We start from the raw sequence: 24,150 nt of genomic DNA on the forward strand, positions 1-24,150 counted from the left end.
ACAAGTCTAATAAAAAAGCTGCAAAAGTTTTCCCCTTCCCTTCGATAGCGCAGCGGCGCTCGGGCCGGGCACCCTCCGGAGGGCCGGCGGCCGCACGCCCCAGCTTTGCCTAACAAAGCGGAGGCTCAGCGGAGTAGAAACACCGCACGGCTCTCGCATGACTGGTACGCCCTCGGAACCGGCGGAAACGGATCGGGGCGAGCATCGGCGCGAGGCGAGCGGCGAAGCTGTGACGGGGCTCGGAAAAGAGCCGGCGCCCGCCCAGCCCCAGCCCCAGCCCCAGCCCCAGCCCCAGCCCCAGCCCCAGCCCCAGCCCCAGCCCCAGCCCCAGCCCCAGCGGCTCCCGCGGCGGGAGGCGCGGCCGCCGCGGTGCAGGGCGGTACTTGCAGTTTCCCGCCGCCTCCGCGCGCACGGACTACATTTCCCGTGTGGCCGCGAGGGAGCGCGCGAGGCGCGGCGCGCGTCAGCGGCGCGGGCGTCCAATTGCGGCGCGGCCGGAGCGAGCGCCGTCAGCCGCCAATGTTGTTTTCGCTGAGTCGAGCTGCTGCTGTTGTTGGCGGCGGCGCCATATTGGAAGGGACGAGCCCCCGTTAGCGAGAAGCCCCTTGGCGCTGGCCCGGCCGCCGCCATGCTGTATCTGGAGGACTATCTGGAGAGTGAGTGTGTGCGGGACGGGGGCGCCGGGCGGCCGGGCACGGCCGGCGGAGGGGAGCCGGAGGGGGGGGGGGGGTGCCGCGGCGAAGAGGCGGCGCCCCCCTCCCCCACGGCGGTGACTGACTGACTCCCCACCCCCTCCCTTCTCTCCCCGCTCCCCCGCCCCTCCCTGTGCCCGCAGTGATCGAGCAGCTTCCCATGGATCTGCGCGACAGGTTCACCGAGATGCGCGAGATGGACCTGCAGGTGCAGAGTACGTGAGTCCCGCCCCCTGCGCCTCTGCCCGCCCCCTCCCGCGCCCCAGCGCCCGCCTGCCCGGCGCCGCCCCGCCCCGCCAGCGGGGGGCGGCCGCGGGCCCCGGCTTCCCCGCCGCGTCCCGCACCGCCGCGGGGCGCCGGCCCGCGCTGTGGGGAGGAGGGAGGGGAGCGGGAGCCGAGGCGCTCCGACCTGTGTGGGCAGCTCCGCTCCGCTCTCCGCCGCCGGCCCCGGCGCTCGCCCACCCCGCCTCGCCCCACTCCCCGGCTCTCCGGCCGCGCCGCTCCGGTGCTGGGAGGGGCACCGCGCCGCAGGGCCGGGTCGGGCCGGGCGCGTCTCGGCGGCCCTGGGCGCCCGGCGTCGTCTCCGTCGGGGCGGCGCGGCTTGGCGAGACCTGGTGTGGCTGCAGGAGGCGGCGCTGCGGAGCCCCGGCGCCGCGCGGGGAGCCGCCGGCACGCAGCGAGGGGCGGGGCGAGCTCGCCTGACGCCGACTCAGCGAACGGCCCCCCGAGCCGCCCACCCCGGCCCCCGCCCGAGGCCCGCCCTGGAGTAGGGTCTTAGAGGAGTTCCGCTCCTGGGCTTGTGCTGCTCCCAAAGGCATTTTCGGTGGCACGTCCCAAACTCTCTAGATTTTTGATCCCTAAGAGCAGTGATGGTGGTTTGGAACATGAGTTATGTCCCGCTCCTTCAGCAGGCAGTGGCACGCTGTCCCTGAAACTTTCCAGCCAGCTCCCCTCATAACCGCCTGCATGGAAGGTGCTTTTTGCTCAGCCTATTGTGGCCCTAGCTGACCTCTAACCAAACGTGCTGTCTGCTCTAGGTTTCTGTGTAGATCACTTTGTATATCTGCTTAGATGCTGATATAATACACTGCTTTATGTTGCTCTCAGAATACATTGCCCTTTCACGTTTCTAATGCAATCTTATATGGGAGATGAGGTTGCCTAGTCAGGTGTTGCTGTCATTTAACACACAATATGTTCATCTGTAATTGTGATGTGAAGGTCTTCCTTTTTTAATGAAGCTGTTACTGCACAAAAGATGAGAGGAGCCATTAATACAAAAGGGTCAGACTGTTGTAAAGAAGAAGAGAGCAATGATTGAAATAAGAAGTGAATGCCATAGAGGAATACAAAGTGCAATATTATGTGGGAAGACAGTTCTTGAAAACAGTAGTTTAAGCTGTAGTATTTGGAAGTGAGATCCCTGAGACACTTATTTTAGTGGACACAGCTGGTGTGATTAATAAGCTATTTATATGTGTTGGACTAGCTATAGGATATGTTTGTATATTACGGCTTAAGTGCTGTCTTGGGTTCAGTGCTTAAAGTTCTGGGATGAGAGCAATGGCTTCTTTCAGGACAGGAAGTAACTATTGCTGGGGAGAGGGAGTGGGGCACTCACTGACTTAGGTAGTTCTGAGCAATTTCACAAATTTGACCTCTACTCAGTATGGATGCAAATAAGCTAGTAGGGATTTTTTTAGGTGTGTTTCATAACTGAGCCTAGCAGCACTACCAAGGTTGCAGTACTGTCATTTCCTCTCCAAATGGCAAGTAACACTCCACATTGTATTACTGGAAGTAGTGAATGACACTGAGCAACGTGTACTAAGACCAACCTTAGGCCTATAGAGGAGACAGTCTGTTGGACCTTGGTACTTCTCTCGTTCTTGCACAATGAATGGTGAAGTATCCAAAGCCATTTAAGAAACTTCTGGACTAATATCTCTGTAACATCAGTTGCCAAACTGCCTGTCAAATACTAAATGCAGAGCTGGAGGTTGTTATTCTCTGACGTAGTGGCTTGGTAGGAAGATGTAGTGTCTCTGAAGTACTCGAAAATAGTACTTTGAGTGATGCTGTCCTGGAAACCTGCGCGAGTTAGAGTTCAGAGGTAACTGTGCTACTGTGTTCTAGAGTCACTGCTGACTTTATATTCTATCCCATTTGGACCACATGGACTTCTAACAGGGCAAGTGCTGCTGTTTGTTCAAAGAAATGATAAACCAGCTGTACTTACTGTATGGTCTGATAAGGCTGCTGTGGGAAAACATCTGAGTTGTGACTCGACTCTTGGGCTTTAACCGAGTTCCACATAGAGCATAAAATGTGTTTCTCTAAGTTCAAATCATGGATTATCAGGCCTCATTATCATGCTAAAATGTCAAGCTCTGGAAAAAGGCCTCTCCTTTAATAGAGTTTCTGGCAACTCTCTTGGGAAATCTGATCTAAGAAATTCGTATCTTGGAATATAGTATCAGAGTTGATTTGAAAATGTGGCGGAGGGAGAAAAGGTAACGAAACTTGAAGTGTGCTGGAGGGAACTTGTCATGTAATTTAATAGATCCAACCTGCATTCCCTTTGGCTGTTTCTGCACTTTCAGGGGAGACCCAAGTTTTTGTGCAGGTTTTCCCTTGCGCAGTTTCACACAGACTGATGCGTGTCCTCAATAAAAAGTAAATAGGGAAGTTTGGGGTTTTTTTTCCCTTGTCACTAGAATAATTATCACCTAGCTGTTTGCACTCTGGGAATAGGAGATAAAGCATTTAGTCCCTTGGACTAAATTACAGTCTTTGGTCAAAGAACAAAGCTTTTAGAAACCTTCAGGTAGTGTGTGCTGCTTTCTTGATGCTCAGGCTTTTTAATCTCCCTGCATTACAAAGTGCAAGTGGAAAATGCTCATATTACAGATTCTCCCATCATTAACGTGTTTTACACCAAAATGTTTAACTACTTTGCCTCTAAATAAAGTTGATGTGAGCCTATATCACAACTGTTTTGGCTTGGGGTTAGTTGTGCTCTGTCTGGTCAGTTGGTAGATTTCTGCTGGTTTTGCTGCTGAACATTGCCAGAGTAGGGAAGATCAGTTAATGCTTTTGATCGTTTAGTATGAATGGTTTTTGTTTATTCACACGAATAGTTAGTTCTGGTTAGGAATTCTCACAGAGTGAGAAAATCTTTGGGCTCATTGGGTTTGAAGAGTTAATCATACTTGGAGATTCATTAATTATTTAATTGACTCTTTTTTTAAAAAAAAAATGCTGATGGCCATCATGTGACACAGTTTTAATGGTCACTCTGGACATCATCTGAAGTGTCTTACACCCAGAGCCTGAAGTCAGTAGGTAGCTGGTGCATTGTCACAGTTAATTTGAAACTACTATTTGGACAGTGTCACTGAGAGTGCTGTGAAAAAAATTTCAGTTCTGTCATCTCTCCTGAGACCAGCAAGGCTGTCAAAGCTAGTTTGACTGGGGCAGCTGCAGGTGTTTTGGAAATATGCAAGCTGTTGCATGCACAAGGGTCCAGCTGTTGAAGTAGTAAACTCAGTGTTTTGGAATTTTTTTGAAGGAAGATGGAGGGAAAGGAATCCCTGTTCCTGTCTCAATGAAGCAAATAACTTGTAGTTGACATTTTCCTGTCTTAACAATAGTTAATGTTAGGGAATTTCTGGCTTTTTTTTTAATTATTATTTCTCAGCTTCATATAAGTGAGAATCCTGTACAAATAGTATTTCATCAGTGCATTTACCCTGTGGGGGTGGGGGGAACAATTTTGTGAGTGTTTTCAGTTTGCCCTCATCCTTCCTAGCGTACAATGGAGAGGGCCTTGACTTAAAGGCAGTGACTTGACTCTTCCATTGCTCTACCTTTTGAGGCACTAATTTTTTTCAATTATTTGGTTTTGTATTTGACTGTTTCTCTTAGGAGAAAATTTTGTTTCCTGCTCAGTTTGTAACTGGCTAGAATGTTCCAAAGTCAGCAGTCTAGAGCCCTGGGTGAGGAGTTTGGGTCGTGCTTTAAGTCACTACCACTGCTCTTAGGGACAAAAAACCTTTAGAACTTGGAGTCCTGCCTGCCCCATGCTGGAGAGCACAAGAACCTTGATGAGAATCCTACCAGAATGCAATTCTGCTTCTTGGAAATTAAGGTAAATATTTCCCTCCTCTGTCCACTGTCACTTGGTTGTTTTGGGTTTTTTTGTTTTCTTTCTTCTCTAATAGTTTACACTTCAGTCCTGTCAACTTTGTTTAAGAAAAAAAAATCAATCTTATTTCATGTTTATGTACAGGAGAAGATAACATATATCTTAATCTTTTCTTGTGCTGCAGATGCAATGGATCAGCTTGAGCAGAGGGTAAATGAATTTTTTATGAATGCAAAGAAAAACAAACCTGAATGGAGAGAAGAACAAATGACATCAATCAAAAAAGTAAGGATATCACAAGAGTGGCTCGAGTTTTTCTTTTGCAAACAAAGATAACCTTAGGAAAAAGTAGCATATGATTGATGGAGACTTAAGTGTTCAGAACTGTGACTTTCCTTGGGCTTTCACAGAGATGGATAGAACCACCTAGGAGGAAAATGACTGAAAAATGTCTGAAAGGGTTCTTCGATCAAGCATTTCTTTTAAGCTCTACCCGGTACTTGCTAGCATTTTAAAAATTACGATCCTGGAATGGTGAGGAAACCAGGTCCTAAATTTTCCACTTAGACTCTTTGGTTTTGCTTCTGTGAAATGAAGTTGTGTAAGTGAATTGACTCTCTTTTCAAGGATATTTCTCAAGCTTAGCTTCAGCATTTCCTATATTCTCCTATGTCCTTGTACAGGTTATACATATGGTCTATGTAGCTTTAGGGAGGGAGGAATGAGAAGATGGATGTGTTCTGGTTTATCCTTCAGCACTCAGGCACTAGTGGTATTGTTAGCAAGGCAGTCCATCATTTTGTCAGGAGAAACTCCTTTGCAGTCTCCTACACTTGCTACTTCAATCCCTTATTTGCCCAAGGTTTGTTTTTTCCTTAATTAATACAAATAGATTTCTATATTTGAAACAAGTCCAAACTATGACTTCACTAGAGTAAATGAAAAAAAGTTTGGTTTGACTTCAGTTGAACCAAAATTTCAAGTACTTTTCACTGAAGCAATACTCTTCAGTTGAAATGGAGAATAAAAGGACACTGAAGCTATTTAAATCTAGGGTCAAAACATGTGTAAACATACTTAAAAAAAAAAATTGTTCTGTGAATTTCCATGAGTTCAAGAAGACTTTCAAACTGGATTGCTCTAGTCAAATTATTTTATAATACACTTCTGAGTTACATAAATGTATCTTAAAATAGTTCAAGCTATAAACTGTATACATCATAATGCCTCCCCTCACAATACTGTTCAGCACTGTTTTGAAGGACAGTAGTATCTGCATTCAAGAGCCATAAGAAGTAGAAGACATCATCTCATTTTGAGTCCATAACCTTTTGTTGTATAATGCAAAATCAATCCAGGACTTCTTTTCTTCTGTCATTTCTTGCAGAAGTCTAAATACCAGTGTAGGAGGAAGTGTCCACATCTTGTAGTTTGGCTTTTTGTAAGGCACACAAATCAGAAATTGATATGTATTGTATATCTCATATAAAATTTATGTGATTGTCATTCACAATAGAGTTTCACAGTCTTTCTGAAAACTGACTTGAATTTCTCCTTTTAACCTATGTTTTGTGCTACACAATGATAGCTGACTGAAATTAATTCAATTACATTCATAGTTTAAAAAATTTCTCTTTACAACAGGATTATTATAAGGCTTTGGAAGATGCAGATGAGAAAGTGCAACTGGCTAATCAGATATATGATTTGGTAAGTGAAGAGAAGGCATGTGGCAATTTACCTAAAGGAGTTTTAGACATTTAGATAAGTGCCACAGCTGTGCTATCTATACTGTTAGTTCAGCTACATATAGGTATTTTGGTAGGTGAAAGAAACTTCTAACAACTTTGTTGCTTTGGGTAGTAAGTGTCACTTGAATACAAAACATACAGGAATAATTTTAGAAATTTCAAGTTTTTATGCATGCTGACTTTTGTATTACCGATTTTTCTTTCTGATGAGCAAGCTACAGCATGTGGATTTTGAATTTTAAGTCTTTCTAGTTTACATTTTCTCAGAGAACAGAATGTGCAAGTCAGACTGCACTAAAATACAGTAGACATGACACAGATATTTTATGTCTACTTCAGTTTCACTTCAGTTAACCAAAGGTTAGTTCCAAAAGTTGGAACGTGCCCTCCCTTTTTTGGTTAGCTGATAACTGTAAAATCTGTTCAAATTTTAATAGTTTAGAGGCAGGTGCATTCTACTGTATGACTACAAGTAGACAAAGCATTTGGAACATAGTTTCTTTCCTTGATGTTAAGTTTAGAGGGGTTTTTTTGCCAATTTTCAACACCCAAGCGTGTATCATTTTACAGAAATGCACAAGAGTCTTTACAGTTGCAGTTTAGAAACCTTTTCACTCAATACTGAAGTTTACTGGGATGTATAGTGGCATATAAACTGCAGCTCAGTAAACTTGCAATTTTCTGAGTGCAGCCCAGCCTCCTCTAAAGTGTGCGTCATAGAAGAGTAGAGTGGTTTGGCTTGGAAGGGACCATCAGTAATCACCTGGTCCAACCTCCTGCTGTGGGCAGAGACATCTTTCACTAAGGTCAGGTTGCTTAAAACCCTGTCCAACCTAACCTTGAATGCTGTCAGTGCTGGGACAGCCATAACGTCTCTGAGCAATCTTTCTCTCCCCCTTTCTGCATGCATAACCACAACACTCTGAAGTACTCTTAATTTTTTTTTCTCAAAAGAAAGACTCAAGGCTGTGTCTTGGAACATTGTCTACTGCAAGAGGACGGCTTCTACCTGCAAAGCCAGGACGCAGCCTTCTTGCATCCTGCAGTTCACTGTGCAGCTCAGGAGCAGTAGCGTTCTGTGTGTGTTACCTCTACTGTCTCTGCTGAGTTAGGGAGGTGCAGCTGACTGAGAAGTTACACTACTAGCTGTTCTTGTATGTGCCTAGTGCTCCATGGCAGAGAATTGCTGGAAGGGAAATATTTAGCAAGCCTGAGATATTCATGCTCCAGAAACGGCTGCTATTTATTATCGCTCTGTCACAAAAACAGGTAGACCGTCATTTGAGAAAATTGGACCAGGAACTTGCGAAATTTAAAATGGAACTTGAAGCAGATAATGCTGGAATTACAGAAATATTAGAGAGACGTAAGTATGTGTGATGCTTCCTCAGAACTTGACACATTTTCTGTCCATTTGCAAAATTAAAATACCGTACGCTTGCTAGTGGCTGGTAGTATTTCCACTCGTGGCAAAACTGTGTTTTAACCTGCTTATTTTTCATCAGCCAGTGATTCTCAAGTGAAAATAGAACTGAGAAATTGGATTTTTTTTTTTTCACACTTGTGAATCACTATAGTAAAGTACAGAATTCTTTAAACTTGTTTTTAACAACTGTAGGTATTCAGACAAGTACTTCAGCCTAAGTTTGCCACCTGCCCGGTTGAAAGTGCACCATTTCATACTTCAGTTGATTGCTACGAAATTGAGGGTCGTTAATTTTCTTACAGGTTTGGAATGTCAAGTAAAGTTAGGGACTTGGTGGTTTTCTGTTTTTTTAAAGGGGAGAAAATGAGTTCCTTTGCAATGGGATAGTGAGAGAGAAGCATTTAGGGTAAGAAATCTGCATGTTTAAGAAACAGAGCAATGCTGGTGTTCGGAATGTGAACAGAAATGTAGTGTGACAGCTTCTTGGCCAGCTTGGTGTAGAAGAATCTGACCTTTCTGTACACATCAGCAGTTAGCCCTCAAGTTCAAATGTGATCATAATAAATTTCAATGTTCATTTGACTGGTGTGATTATGGAGCTAAGAGACAGGGACAGTTCTCATACCCAAGGAGAGTGAACAGTAACCTAAACTGCTTGAGGGGGTTAGGAATAAGTATTCTTTCTTTAAACTTTGAATGGATGAGGCATAAAAGCTGGGAGGTTTGGATATTTTATTTGTAACTGCTACTAAAAATAACTGCATAAAAATAAAACTACCAAGTAAGTGCTTTTAGTAAACTAGCAACTAAGGCAACTACAGAAAAGGACTAGTTTATTTTAGTTGGAATCACAGATGCAGTTTTAAGATGCGATACTACCTTCAGATGAGTTTTGTGTTTGTTGAGGTAGGTAGGTAGAATTTCAAGAACTTAAAATAGAAATGTGCCAGATGTTGAGTGTTTAAGGTTTAGGGGGCAGGAGGAGGTGGGTTTGTTTTTGGTTTTTTTTTAATAAGTGAAAAGTAGAAGCTTCTTAACATGTGAAGCTTTGAGAGTTAACACATCTTGTTGAGGTTCCACCAGAGGGCAGCCATTGGACTAGTTCTTGACACAGTGTAGGTCAGCTCAGCTAAAACATCACCTCATGCTTTGTGCGCTTTTTGGTAGCACTGAAAAGGAAAGAGGTAAAGAAATGTTGAAGCTACAGGTTTTGCAAAATGGATGCAAATTACTTTGTTGAATTGTTCTGTGTATAGTGGTTAAGTTGGTAGGTATTGCAGTGAGTTCCAAACCTTTTTGCCAAAGATTGATATACAATCTGGTTTATATTGTTCTAATTGAAATCTATGGTCAAAGTCTTCCTATGCTGCCATTGTTTAGCCCCATGGCTAATAGTAGAAGAAATATTTTCTCAGACATAGACTTGCATCTCTGCCACAACCCACTCCCACCTTTTTCCATCTTTCTTTTTTTCTTCTTTGGATTGTTGCTCTGTATGTTTTGAACCCTAAGAAAATTTGGATGTTGATCTAAAGCCTTTCTGGTTGAATGTTAGAGCGTCTTGAAAGATGTTGCTAGTGCTTGTGTGTTTTGATGCAGTGTGACACGATGTAGTCAGTAGAACAAGATATCTTGTTAATACAGTTTACCTGTGGCAGTCTTCTTTTAAAATTCGTATTGGTGTCAGTTGTCGGTACTTTTGTTGCAGCATTCTCCAGCTGTCACTGGCTTGTGTGTGATGCATTTGAGTAAATGGCATGTTGAGAGCAATGCTGTCACTTGTTCTCCTTATTTTCCTTGATTTTTAATTTATTGATTTTACCAGTTGAACAGTTCTCACTGGTTTTACTACAGGAAGGGTTTCAACTTTAGCAAAAATCCTTCTGATTAACCAAATCACTATGCAGTTATGCTTATTTTAAGATTACAAAGATTTGTTTAATACCTAAAAGTCAAAACCATGTCAATGATGAGACTGAAATTTTCCTGTCTTTTTTATATCCCTCTTAGGGTCTCTGGAGCTGGATACACCATCACAACCTGTGAATAACCATCACGCCCATTCTCACACTCCAGTAGAGAGTAAGTATTTTGAGACTTAAAAACCTGTCAATTTTTTATCCTGTTTTTTGTTGAGTGGTATTAGAGAAAACAAAACAAAACAAAGAACCAAAACACTTCAGAATTTTTGTATTTTCTCCAAATGTTGGTGGGAGAAAAAGGCATAATGCAATCATGATAATGTCTGATCAGAAGAAGCACAAGGATGAAATAGTAAGGTTTTACTGATGGGAATTAGTTGAAAGTGCTTTTTTGTTATCTCTACTTATAATTTGTCTTTCAAGCTGAAAAGATTTTACATTTAGGTTCCATTTGTTTGTTTCATTTAGAAAGGAAACACAATCCATCTTCTCACCATAGTGCAACAGATCATGTTCCTGAAAAGAAGTTTAAATCTGAAGCTCTTCTATCTACCCTGACTTCAGATGCTTCTAAAGAAAATACACCAGGTAATCTTAATTGTCTTGCATTTTATTGCTCTTTAATCAGGAGAGGATAACTCACAAATATAATTGAGTTTATTGTCTTTTGAAATCTGAGGCTCATACCCTTTTCTCTAGGGTTTTCAGTCATTTGAATCATGAGAAATTTCAGGCATTGTTACTCATCCATGTTGCCCATGAAGCGCATTAGCTCTGTTGTCATTTAACAGCTGTGTGTGGGCTGCTGCTTTCTATTTACACTGCTTGGAAAAAGATAACAGTAGAGATTCATTCAGACAGTAGTAGAAGTATCAGACATCAACGCATTACTATTTTGAGGAAAATAAACCCATGTAACTTTTTCAAAAGTAAGGGAAAAGAACTTTCACACTTCTTGTTTTAAGGATTGGTCAGACATGGCATTCAGCTACTACAATAAAATACAATTCAATAGAGGTGAGAAGCCTTTTTGAATAGGGAATAAAAGAATTCACAATTTTCTCTCAATTTTCAAAATTAGGGTGTCTCATAGTTTCTTTTCTGAGAATAAAAGATTGTGAAGGGTTATAGTAAGTAAACTACCTTGCAGTTTGGAATTTAGTGCTGTTCATCGGTTTCAAATAGTCTCCTTCATATCCATTTTACTTTTCTTTTGAAGGAACTTCACATGAAGTGGTAAATAAGTGTATCTATATTTGAGCAGCTGTCAGTCTGTAGACAGACATGGTAGTCTACGTTGTGTTAAAATTGTGATTTGTACTTTTTAAAATTAGGATTATTAAAAATTTAATTTCAGAAGCAGTATAGGTGTACAGTCAAATTCTTACTGTCTTCTTGATGGCCAAAGTAGTCAACATAACTTCAAAGGAGGTTGGGTTTATATAGACACAACAGCTGCATCTGCTCTTTGATAGCTGAATACGATAGTGAGGACTGGCTTCCTAAAAGATCTCCTTGCATGTGGAGATAGGCGGGGAACAAACTTTTAGGGGTTTTTACGCCATACTTGCTGTGTCAAATGACTTTTTAACACTTTTTTTCCAAATGATCAGGCTGCTCTAATGCGTAAATGGAGCTCCTACTCTTTCACTGGTTGTCATATATATCTCTTCTTAAAATGCAAAGGAATTTAGTTTCATTTTAAATTTCATAAATGTGTTCTGTTCATCAAGGGTGTCGAAACAGTAATTCATCATCCTCTTCAAACAATGCATACAATACAAACTCTTCTCAACCATTGGCATCATATAACCTGGGCTCATTATCTTCAGGATCCGGGGCCGGTGCAATTACCATGGCAGCAGCTCAAGCAGTGCAAGCCACGGCACAGGTAATGTCAAACATCCTTGTCATTCTGCCATCCACTATCAATTAACAAGGAAGACTAGTGATTCTTTTTTTATTTTTAATCTGAATGTCTTTGATCGCTCTTGGTGGAGATGATTCAGTTCACATGTCATCACTTTTGTTTGTATGTTACAGTTTCATCCTGTAAAACTTCAATAAAGGGGTGGCTTATTTTCTAGGTTTTCCTTTGGGATAGTCTTACATCTTTTTACCAGTTACTGTACATCATTTTGTTAACAGGGTAACTAACGACCCAGTGCAAATGACTAGCAGTTAGCAGCCTGGTATGTCTTCTGTAAGAGCTCTGCTGTGTAATCTGATACAATATCAGTATTCCCTTTAGATGAAGGAAGGAAGACGAACATCCAGTCTAAAAGCCAGCTACGAAGCATTTAAGAACAATGATTTTCAACTCGGAAGAGAATTTTCGTTATCCAGAGATTCAACTGGATATTCATCATCAGCTCTGGCATCTACATTAACACAGACATTAAGTTCATCAGCCACAGATTCACGAAGTGGTAGAAAAAGCAAGTAGGTTTTCTTATTTGTTAACTGCAAGTATAGGTTTAAGACAGCTAAGCTTTCTTTTAAAGGTCATGGGCCATATTAGCAATAGTTGGCATTTAATACCTGTCTGGAGGATCAGGAGGAGGCAGTTACTGCCTGCTGGCTTTTTTTTGTTCAGGGCTTTCTTCTTCTCTCACTTTTTTCTTTCTTTAAGCAAAGTCACATCAAGGTTTTAAAAAATGTCTTGATTTGCTTTTTCATCTATTGTGTAGTCTAGTTTATAGCCTCATTTTTCTGTGTTCTGGAGAAGATTTGGCCTAACGGCAAATGATGGCGCATTTTTACCATGCAGCACTTTGTAGGTGGGTTTGAAGTAATCTGGAAATCTGCAAATAATCACAGTGCTTTCTGATGGCTGTACTTCTAGGACAGGAAACTGAATTTTATTTCTCATTAAAATGAAGTTTAAAAACACTTTAAGCACCATAATGTCACAACATGTTGTGACAGTAGTCACAAGCTGAACTTGAAAGGGTTTGTCTCAAAATGCCCATCCTTTTAATCTGACCTGCGTTTTTTTCCTCTTACAAGTCTGCGTGTTTTCACAGTGCAGTTGGCAATTTTGCCTTAGAAGCATTTTTCATCTATGGATATCTTGGATGCCAGATCTGACCTATAAGCAAAAGCATAGAATTTGTGTTGTGGCACTGTTCCTGTGGAGTGTTTGGTGATGCTCGAGTAGAGATTAACGTATAAGCCATCATCTTCAAAGCAGTTATCTGTTGCACATGACATATGACATTATTTATATGTAAATTCCTGTTCTATTTGTAACGTGATTTTTATGGGGACTTGACACCAAGATTGTTGATAGAAAATGTTCTGAGGAAAAACATTCATTAAAGCCACTTGGCAGCTTAAAGCTGTTAAATTCTGTTGATCAGAATAGTCCGTCTTGCACTCATAAGCTGGTACAACTTTTCTCCTTCTCCAAAGAGAGTTCACTGTGTCCACTGCAGTTCTTGCAGTTGTTGATGAAACCTGTTAGGGAATGATGCTTTGGGATTTATGTGCTGCAGTATTTCAGAGTCAACAAAGTGCTTGTTCGGTGATCCTTTCACTTGGCAGGAAAGGAAATAAAATCTTATATGCTATTTTTTTCTTCCCCTGCAGAAACAACAACAAATCCTCAAGTCAGCAGTCCTCATCATCTTCCTCTTCTTCCTCTCTATCATCTTGTTCTTCTTCGTCTGCACTGGCACAAGAACTGTCTCAGCAAACAGCAGTAATACCAGAGTCTGATTCTAATAGCCAGGTTGACTGGACCTATGATCCAAATGAGCCCCGTTACTGCATCTGTAATCAGGTAAGGATGCCTTCCAACCTTAAATACAACTAGAACTGCTCTCTTGCTGTAGTTGAACTTCCTTTTCTGATTGCTAATTGTAAAACATTCTGTTTGCAGTCTTAAAATTCTGACCTGTTTTTACTTACCAACTGGTGATATTTAATAATGAACTCTACTGTTGAAGCTAAAAAGAAGCAGGTTTTCAAGTGATATGGCATATCTAGCGAGGTCTTTAATGAAGACTTCAGGAATAATTAAACTAAAAAATAAAAAAGGTTCACAGTGAATTTAGGTAAAATTTTAAGTTAGTAAGGAACTTCCCTGCTCTTTCCTAGTTGTCATAAAAAGAAAAAAAAAACCCAAACAAACCCAAACTACAAACCAAAAGAACCCAACAACCAAACAAACAACTAGATCTATGAAACTTATCAGAGAACTAGAGGGACTGAATGACAATAGGAGAGAGGTTTTATTTAAATACCTGTTTCCTATTTTAAACACTGTTAAGAGTGTTGGCTTCTTTTAGTTTACAGAATTCTCTTGAAAGTGTTTGGTTGTTTAAAATGCTTGAAATTGTCATGTGTGCAAGGGAAATGCCAGACATCAATATAATCTTGAAAACTGGGCTGATAATGTACTGAGCACTGTTGCTTAGACCAAAATGTGCTTCATTCTGAAGTATGCAGAAGTATCTCTTTTTTTCATCATTTCTTCTTTTAAAACTACATGATGTTCTTTGGGTTTCATAACAAAAGAAAAATGAAAATACTGTTGCTACTGGTAATGGAGAAACTCCTCAAAGGAAGAAATTTTAACTTTAGCCCTTTGGAAATTTTGATTATATTACTAATTAAAAGTAATTATTAATAAGACTGGGTTTTTTTCTTATTTACTAGGTGTCCTATGGTGAAATGGTAGGCTGTGATAACCAAGATGTAAGTAACAAAGCTCAAAAAGTTCATGAAAAGCTTGTGCATGTAACTGTTGCTTGCAGGAGTTACTTTTCTTTAGAGGTGTTTCGGAGTCATGTGTATGAGTTGAACCATTATTTAAGAAACTTCTCTTCATCTGTCCTCACAGTTCAGATTCTTCTAGAAGGCTTCACTGGGAAAGTTTGACATCTTTCAAAGGCCCTTTATTTCCAGGAACTTATAGCTATGTCTCTACTAATATCAGTTGTCTCCTTCAAAGAACATTTGAATGGAAACAAGTATTTACTGAGATAGTGCATTTACATAGAAGTGAGTGATAAGGTTACTTGTGCGTCACTTGGTGTTCCCAAGTTCAGTATTTCAAAGCACAACATCTTTTACTCTGTTATGTGAGTCCATATATGACCTCTAGAATTTGTATTACTTTCATTAGTCAATTGAGTCTTAGGAATTGAGTCTCACTTTGTCCCTGACTTTGTGTGTAAAGCAGAATCTATGCTTTTTAGTCCTGCTTCATTTTCACAGAATCATGTCTGTGATGTGTGTTTCAAAAAAAAAAAAAAACCCAAATCCTTTCTTTAACTCTGTTTTTGTAGTGCCCCATTGAGTGGTTCCATTATGGATGTGTTGGACTGACAGAAGCACCAAAAGGGAAATGGTACTGCCCACAGTGTACAGCTGCAATGAAGAGAAGAGGCAGTAGGCATAAATAAGGTTCTTCATCTGGAAAACAAATTACATACTTAAAGTTTTATAGAGGACTTGGGAGGGGGGGGAGCCCCCGTCACACTTCATCGCAACCACTTAAGGGTTAACATAGCAGTCGTAAGATCTTGAACTATTGATTTTGCTAGTTGTGTTTTAATATTGTAAGTAAATTATTTATGCACATTTCTGTGCTACAGATACTATTCCAGTGAGCCTTGGATTGTTCCAGTGGCCAGCATATGCAGACATTTGTACTATCAGACCGTTTTCTCTAAGCAGTGGGCATTCTACAATTATCCAATCTTCCAAAAATTCCAATAAGTCAAGATTTTAAATGTATGTTTTATATACAACAGATATATTCTGCTGCATGTACTGTATTCAAGAGCTGTTATGTAACACTATGTATATAAATGGTGCAAAAAGTCAGTGCGTCTGAAAAAAAAACGAGACAATGGTTTTTAAAATGCCTTTATAGCTTTGGTTCTTTATGAAACTTAATTCAGCAGGCTGAAGAAAATGGTTCTTGTATACAGCGGGCTGTTGTCCTCTAGGGTACTTGAGTATGTAAAAACAAAAAAAAATGCTGTAGAATAAAACAAACTTGTGCCATTAGTCTTTATATGTTTCTGCTCCAGAGAAGGCGCAGGCCATAAGAGGAAAATAAGGTGTAAAAGTGACGATAAATTTTTATACCAAATGTGTTTATTTTTTTGTGCAAGTAATCCTTTAAATTTGAATTGTATTAGGTGTTAAAATAAAACAACCTCAACTCCTCAAATGGATGTCTTCTGTACCTTTGTCAAAAAAAAAAAAAAAGGTGTATCCCTGAGTGGCTTCAGAAGAATGTAGCTACGCTGGCACAGGACATTGCCACATGGCCCACGTGCAGGAGCGCAGCGTTGCACAGGAGGACGATTCTCTGGTGGGTGAATAACTAATAGATATGTAGGCAAATCTGAAATAACATTTGCTTGGCTGTCTTTGTCTCCAGGCGATGAGTGGCACCTGCTTAAATGGGCACAAATGTTCTGTTTTCCACGTGGTTTAAAAACAAAACCAAACCAAATCCCAACTGTCTCGAGATATCCACAGGCAGGACTGCTTTCCCATTTCTGGGGCAAAGATGGAAATAGGGGAGAAGAAATTCATGGTAAGTGTTCCTTACAGCTGCTGTAGTCCTTCCTGGACAGTGTTTTTCATGTCAGTTCATGAAAGAAGATGGGGAAAAAAGAGATTATCTTGCCTGTGGAATCCCTAGCAGTCCAGGGAGGATCCTGCAGGCCTGTAACAGGTTTGATCCAAGAGTTGTACATGTTGTGGTACATGACAGACAACTGATTTTTCAAATCACATCCTTGACTGTCAACATAATGGAAAGAATTACTTTTTTATTTTTTCCCTACTTGCTTATTTGGGACATAGTTTTTAGATTTCCTTTCCATGAGGATTTTCTTTTGTTGTTTTTGTGTAGCCCGCTCCTGCAGCAGCACTGAACACAGGCAGAGTTACTCCTTTTTTCTCCTTCTTCCTTCCACTACTAAAAAAAATACACTTTCCCTTTGGAGTAAAGACGTTATTGTAGCACTGGATTGCTTTTTGGGCTGTTAGACTGGAGAACCACAGTCTTCATGTGGTAGCTTTCCAAGTCCATGCATGGGAGAAGAGAGGGAGAGAAGCAGTACTTCGTTACATAACAGAATCCAATTGAGTTGGATTCCTTAGTAATAGGAGTATGTGCAGAAAGCACAGGCTCTACCTAAACCAAAATGAAACCATGCTTCAGTCATAACATTTATTAAAAAAATTTAAAAAGTAGGCATTTTACATTCATAGAGTGGGGAAAAGTAAATGTGTAAGAAGGGAAATGTGGTTACACATGATAAATAGACTTTGATAAGAAAATAGGACAGAAGTTGGTGAAAATAAACAGGAGAGTGCAGTAACTAAGATCCCATTAAAACTGGGAACTGAACCCACTGCCTGGGTGTTTCTGTGGAAATCCCAGGCTGAAAAAAAAAAAAAAAAACCACTTGAGGACTAGAATATCTGGTTTTAAGTGAGGTTGTTGAAACAATAGAGATAACAAACTATTTGCTCTGTTGGAAACTGGTGCCATGCTGTGAATTGAAGTTAAACAAGCACCATTTCCCTTACACTGAGTGTCTTAAGTCTCTAGGGCTAAGGAAGTCCTTCGCTCATAACCATACCTAAGATGATGCAGAGACAGCAAATTCAAATAAAAGTCTAAATGTTTAGTGTGAACGTTGGTTCACTGTTTCATTAGACACCATGAATTGTTTTTTCATGGAGGAGCTAGGGAGAGAACGCACAAGAAGAAAAACCTTACCTTTGTCCTCATTAGTACATTAGCATTTTGTGTCTTAAGTTTAGAAAAAAGAAGTGAACAACTGTGAAAAATGGGGGGAAAATGCAAAACACATATCAAAGATGTAGAACAGTAAAACCTGTACATGCTTTTGTTGTCTTTTAAACAGGAAGCCTGTGAGAGAAGCTTGAGGGTCAGCATGTGATTATGGTGCAAAAAAACACCGAAATGGGTCTGCAGGAAATAGATGGGACCAAACCTGACTGAGAGTTCTACAAGAGCTCGTGAATGGAATGTCTGAGCAATTATGTATTTTAAAATGCTTAAAGGAATGGAAAGCAATAGAGGAAAAAAAGCACCAAGTTTTAAAAAAAGCTTTAAGTTGTATCTACAAGCTTAATTTTTATTCCTTTGTACATTGATAGAAATTGATAAAGACTGGAATTAGCGTATGTGTGAGTAAGTGCATATTGGCAGAGTCCTTGCCTCACAGTCAGCAGGGTCCTTGGAGAGCTTCACTGAGCAGACAGAGAAGGGGCTGATGGGGATGGGCTCTCTCACTACAGTTTCTTTAAAAATGTGCTTGCTGAAGAGTGGAAGCTCCTTAATGTTACATGTCTGTTTGGAAAAGAGAATAATACAAAGTGGAGCAATACATTTCCAGTATTCCCGAAGGGAGAAGCTGCTAAAGGAGTCCAACAGGACTCTGCTGCTTGGCAGTTACATAACAGATTAGTTAAAGAAGGGTAAATAGTAACGTAATGTTTCTACTTATGTTGGGTTCTCAAAAATAGCAAAATGCAAAGTGTTAAAAGTGGAACAACAGTCTCATGATACTGAGTGTCTGATAAAATGGAAGATGTGATTCAATATTTGGTTAAATGTAAATATTAAACAATATGTAAAATGATACTCTATTCTCAATTTACCTGCAGCTGGGGCATATGAAGTAGCTATTGCTGTGTAGGGATGTGATTTTAGAGTTATGTAGGTAATTCTATGGAAACATCAGTTCATTGCTCAGCAGCAGGTCAGACAAGTGCTAAGAATGACTCAGTGGGAGATAAAAAATAAACAGAAAACAGTTTTATACTGTGTAAATTGATGTGCACTTGGGTCTTAATGTAGTATAAAATTCTGTTCTGCTCTGCTGCAAAAAAAAAAGTAGCAAAACTAGGAAAGGCTCAAATAGGAGGGTCAAGGCTGTGAAATGACAACACATCAGAGGAGCAGGTGAATTATCTGGGACTCTTCTGGCTGGAAAGAGGTGTCTCAGTGAAGATGTAAAAGGGATCTGTAAATTCAGGAGTGCTGTGGAGAAGGTATGTCTCCTCCTAGAAGAAATAGTAGGGAGGTAGCCAGTCCAAAATGAAAAAAAAGCATCATTTTTTCACATATGGCACATTTAAATTGTAAAATTGGCCCTAGAGCTGATACGGGTGTGACTAGGAAATTAATGGAAGCTAAATCCATGGAGTCATAAAAAGCAGAAGTAACATATCTGGTTCAAAAACTCGCTGAAGATGGATCACTAGAAATTGAGAGTGTTTGTAACCAGGGAGTGTTTCTGGATGACTGTGACATTCCTGCAGTCATCTGGCATACACCGCTGCATGCTCTTTGATACCAGGCACTAGGTTAGATGACCCTTTGGCATTATGCTGTGCAGCTGCTTTGAGATTCATCTCAATTCTCCATCACTTGGGTGAATTTTGAGAATGAGGAGGTATTTGTAATACCACAAACTAGAGAAACAACGTGCTAAGCACTGTAATGTAATAAAAAGTGATCTATGTGTTGTAAATTGTATTGCCCATTTGCATTGTGAAGAAGTAACATTTTTTCCTCAGCTGTTGATTTTTTTTATTCTGTCTGAAATGAAAAAGAAAGAGCAAATATATTTATGCTTCCTGCTCTGACAATCCTGCTAGATTCTTTCTCTGAATAGCACAGAATAATTTACATTCTTGTCTTCTTATTGAACTTTGCAAAGTGATGTTCAACCATGCACAGTAAAGATCAGCAATTCTGAAGTTAATTTTCCCCTTTCTGTTCCCTCTCACCAGGGAGGTGCTTTCCACTTTGAGATGACTTTTCTTGGCAAGCTTTTTCACCCCCCACCTCATCCTGCTGGAACGTGTGGACCACACGCTTCTCTCTTTCAATAGATGTGACAGGTGACAGAAGGAGGACCCAAGTGGCCTTCATCTTGACAGCAGGGGGTTCAGTTTTGCACTTAAATTACACTAAACATCTCTGAGAAGCAGAATTGCCAGAGGAATAAGGGTCTGACTTGTTACACTCTCTTAGGGGTATACATGAATAGCTACAGTTAGACCACACTGTATGAACAGAGTCTCTGCAGTTTTGTTACTCGTCCTGGGATTGACTAAAATACTCAGAGAATAATGTACCTAAAATAAGCAAAACATCTCACTTCAGCATATCTATACTAAATTACAGTAATATTCCAAATATACAACTTCCAAATCTATACTTCACTTTTGCACTGTATGATGTTCTAAGACAAAACAGCAGCTTTTTTTTCCCACCAGATAAATTGTGTATTTAGGAGCTATTTTAGCACGCAAAAGTTGTCAGCAAGTTGGTTACTTTCAGACTTGTGCTTGCATACATCATGCCTTATATTTTAGGAAAACGGGTAGTTTTCTACAATAGTTCATAATAGACTTAGTCTTTATTATTAAACATGACTTGAACTGTTTGTGTTCCCTTTGTCTATTGAAAAAAAAAATCCTGAAGATGTTGAAAAAAAACCCCTAACGTGTTACAACTAGAGCGGAGAAACACTTGCCTCATGACTGTACAAGAAATCTACTTGATGCAGGAGGAAATGACCAACAATGTTCAGATGCACACCTGGTTTAATATTTGTAAAGCCCTAATACTTATTTATACCTTGTATTATGAAAACTTATGAGTATTGTGACTGCTCTGTTCCTCTCTAAGTATTTATCAGCAAGAATCAAATGTGTATGGCCACATATATGAAACTGGCTACTGCCAATTAAGAGAACTTTTTACTGAACTTTACTGAAGCTGTTTACTGGTAAGTACAATGAGGTAATTCTTAAAACTACAGAAGGCAGACATCATCGTTCAGCTACAATTTGTATCTTTTTTTATTAAAATACCAACATTTTGGGGAGTCCCAAGTACCCTTTTGTTGCTGAAAACAGATTTATTGATTAGGTGGACAGTTAAATTAGTTTTCCTAATTAGGATTATACTAAGCCGTTCATCTAGAATAAATGAAAGCTATACTGTATTTGCACATGAGAAATGGTGAAACAGTGATAGAGGAGCAATGTGAAGATAATTTTATATTGCTTCCACCTGCGAAATTGTGGCCTTATGATTTCAAAGCAAGTTTTACTATTTCTTTTCAGAAAAAGACGTGTGTGATAGGTATTTGGATAAACTTTGCAAGTGAGAGTGTAGCTACCTGCTAGAAGGAATCAGTCGATGAAGTGCTATGGAATTAGGGAATCCTTTTTTTTGTTGGGAGTACAAGAATATGTTTTCCCTGTGTTGAGAAAAGAAATGCTTTTTTACAGCTCTGTTTTGTGAGACTAAAATTACATTATTACTGTGTGAGGGTAAAAATAAGTGCCCATCATATTTATAAATGGTTTTAATAATCATTCAAGTATCTAGTTTTTCTTGAAAAGGTGACAAGTTGGAGTGTTTCTGCTGTGATGAATTCATCTGGATATGGTATTGACTTATTTAAAAATGGGTTTAATTTCTCTGTGGTGTTATTTGGCCTAAATTAATCACAGGCTTTTAAAGAAAGTACATTTTATACATGGATGGATTAGTCAATAGTCGAATGAACTAACAATAAAAATGTGTGTTCCTTAGGTCTGGAATGGTTCTACGGTCACTAGTACTGACCAGCTCCTTATTTTAATTTAGGAGGGTGTACCATATATTTCCCAGGGACTTTCCTGATAGCCTAAATACACTTGGAATGTCCAAGGAACTGAGGAATCATAGAATCATAGAATGGTAGGGGTTGGAAGGGACCTTTAGAGATCATCAACCTGCAGAAGCAGGTTCACCTAGACCAGGTCGCATAGGAACATGTCCAGGCAGGTCTTGAAGACCTCCAAGGAAGGAGACTCCACAACCCCTCTGGGCAGCCTGTGCCACTGCTCCATCACCCTCACAGTGAAATTGTTTTTTCTTATATTTAAGAGGAACTTTTTGTGTTCCAGTTTCATCCTATTACCCCTTGTCCTATTGATAGCTACTATAGAAAAGAGGGATGTCCCAACCTCCTGATACCCACCCTTTAGATATTTATAAATTTTAATAAGATCTCCCCTCAATCTCCTCCAGACTAAACAGCCCCAGTTCCAGCAGCCTTTCCTCATATGAAAGATGTTCCAGTCCCCTGATCATTTTAGTGGCCCTGCATTGGACTCTCTCCAGCACTTCCCTGTCCCTCTTGAGCTGAGGAGCCCAGAACTGGACACAGGACTCCAGATGAGGCTTCACCAGGGCAGAGTAGAGGGGGAGAAGAGCCTCCCTTGACCTGCTGGACACACTCTTCTTGATGCATCCCAGGATGCCATTGGCCTTCTTTGCCACGAGGGCACATTGAGCAAGGAGTTGTTTTTAAATTACCCTCAAAAATTAAAATTATGTGTTAATAATTTTAATCCAGAGTAGAATGTTTCTTAGGCACTGGCTTAAAAATATATCAAAAAAATATAACAACCCTCAAAAGAGACAACCCCCAACAACCCAGTTGTCAGATAATGAACAAAAATTTTCAGCCTCTCTGGACAATTCCAGTTAGGTGTGAAGTGTAAGAAAATGATGTCAAAAAACATTTCAGATCTCTGAGTCCTGAGAAATATCTTCCTTTAACTTTGCTTTTTTAACAGCCCCTTGCCTGGAGCGCTGCTTTTACACATGACCTGTTTAACTGAAACAGTTAGGATCACCCACTGACGGTAGGATGCTCAGCTTCCTCGTACCCCTATCTCTGCGGTTCAGCATGAAGTCAGGCAGCTTCCTCCCAGCCTTCTGCAATAGCCCTCAGGCCTGTTCTGAGCAAGCTGTGTGGCCCAACAGAGCTGAGAGGCAGTGTAAGGATTCTGCGTGGAGCTGGACACAAAGAACTTGTCACACTTCATGGCAGCTGCAATAGGGACTTCCTGTGTGGCCTTCCTTCACTCTCTTTATTCTGGCCATCTTGTTTTTGTTAGCTGTAAAAATGATTAAATTTGATTTTCAGCTTTGCTTTTAGAAGTGGAGTAGGCTGTCAAAAGTCAGTGCTTAAAAGATACAATGTACATAAGGATATTTCTAAAGTAACTTCTTTGCCACAGTGGCTGCTGTTATCTTGTTCTGCAGCAATCATGCTGCAGCAGCGGGACTCATGGGAGAAGCTGTATAGTCAGATGGATAAGTACAGAAATATAGTGTTATCTTTTTCTGCTTGACCATAAGAACAAAAAGATCACGTCTTGCATCTCCACATACTCTATTTGCTTGTACAATGATTTCTCTTATACGAGCACAATCTCTGTACTGGCTTATTGTATGTTCTGGCAGCAACACGAGAATGCAATAAACTGGATTAAACTGCTACACATTCTAGTATATATATTAATGGCTGGTTCTGATGGGGCTGGTTAAGTGTATGGGTGCTTGGGAGGCACAGGTGAGTAATTAGTCTACATTTCTTTGTGATATAGTTGTCTTAAAACTCCTTTCTAACAAACTCTCTTGAATATCCATCAGCACAAAGCCTTTTGATAGGAAAAAAATCAACTACTTGTTCCCTTACGCCCAGAACACCCACATGTGAACTCATCTACTGATGTCAGTGGAGGCGATGATGGGTTTGAAGTTGAACGTTTGCATGGACATTTACTATATGTGAGCTAACCAAAATTTAATTACCAAAATGCCAGAAATGATTGGCATCTAGAAAACCTGGGCGAAAATAACAGAGCTTGTTTTCCAGTTGTGACAGGCACACTATCTGCAGCAGCACACACCTTCATCATGTAGAGGGCAACAGAGGGCAACATGTAGAAGGCAGGTATAGGTACCTGAGAGTATTGCCCCCACGTACATGCATACAACAGAGGTAACATTGAACAGTGTTTTCATGTTTGCAGGAGACCCATCTGTTTCCCTGCTGCCAAAGAACATCAGGGGACTGCTGAACCTGGGAGACACTGAGAGAGTCATTCAAAAGTCAGTGAGTGGTCTGCAGAGCAACTGCTCTGCTGACGAGAGAGAAGATATTCCTGATCATGGGAGCAGTGAGAAGGAAGAAAGGCAGACAAAGGTAATGGAACAGAAGAAAACATGGTGTAAGAAATTTAGGGGGTGAAGTTTAAGACGAGTATTTATGGAATTAAGAGCCTAGCTGTATTTTTCTCTTTCCTCTTCTAAAAGCTGGTTTATTTGAAACAGTGTCATGGTTTAACC

General features: G+C 40.5%; 1 protein-coding gene across 5 annotated transcripts; it reads left to right on the plus strand.

Annotated features, from left to right (window-relative positions):
* The first annotated feature begins 479 nt into the window (after positions 1–479).
* Positions 480–16,125, plus strand: ING3 (inhibitor of growth family member 3). 5 transcript variants are annotated; one of them, XM_062017812.1, is made up of 12 exons: positions 482–656; positions 836–907; positions 5,024–5,124; positions 6,484–6,549; positions 7,860–7,956; positions 10,027–10,098; positions 10,407–10,526; positions 11,771–11,829; positions 12,190–12,380; positions 13,530–13,722; positions 14,601–14,639; positions 15,233–16,125. In XM_062017812.1, exons 1-12 carry the CDS (start codon positions 629–631, stop codon positions 15,347–15,349), a joined length of 1,155 nt encoding a protein of 384 aa, XP_061873796.1. In that variant the 5' UTR covers positions 482–628; the 3' UTR covers positions 15,350–16,125. The 5 variants fall into 5 exon arrangements, 4 of the variants coding, with proteins under 4 accessions (XP_061873796.1, XP_061873788.1, XP_061873805.1 ...); XM_062017804.1 differs by having other exon boundaries at positions 483–656; positions 11,672–11,829; XM_062017821.1 differs by lacking the exon at positions 482–656 and adding an exon at positions 4,620–4,842 and having other exon boundaries at positions 11,672–11,829.
* Positions 16,126–24,150: the final 8,025 nt, after the last annotated feature.

Source organism: Colius striatus, chromosome 1, assembly GCF_028858725.1.
Source record: "Colius striatus isolate bColStr4 chromosome 1, bColStr4.1.hap1, whole genome shotgun sequence".
Taxonomy (NCBI): Eukaryota; Metazoa; Chordata; class Aves; order Coliiformes; family Coliidae; genus Colius; species Colius striatus.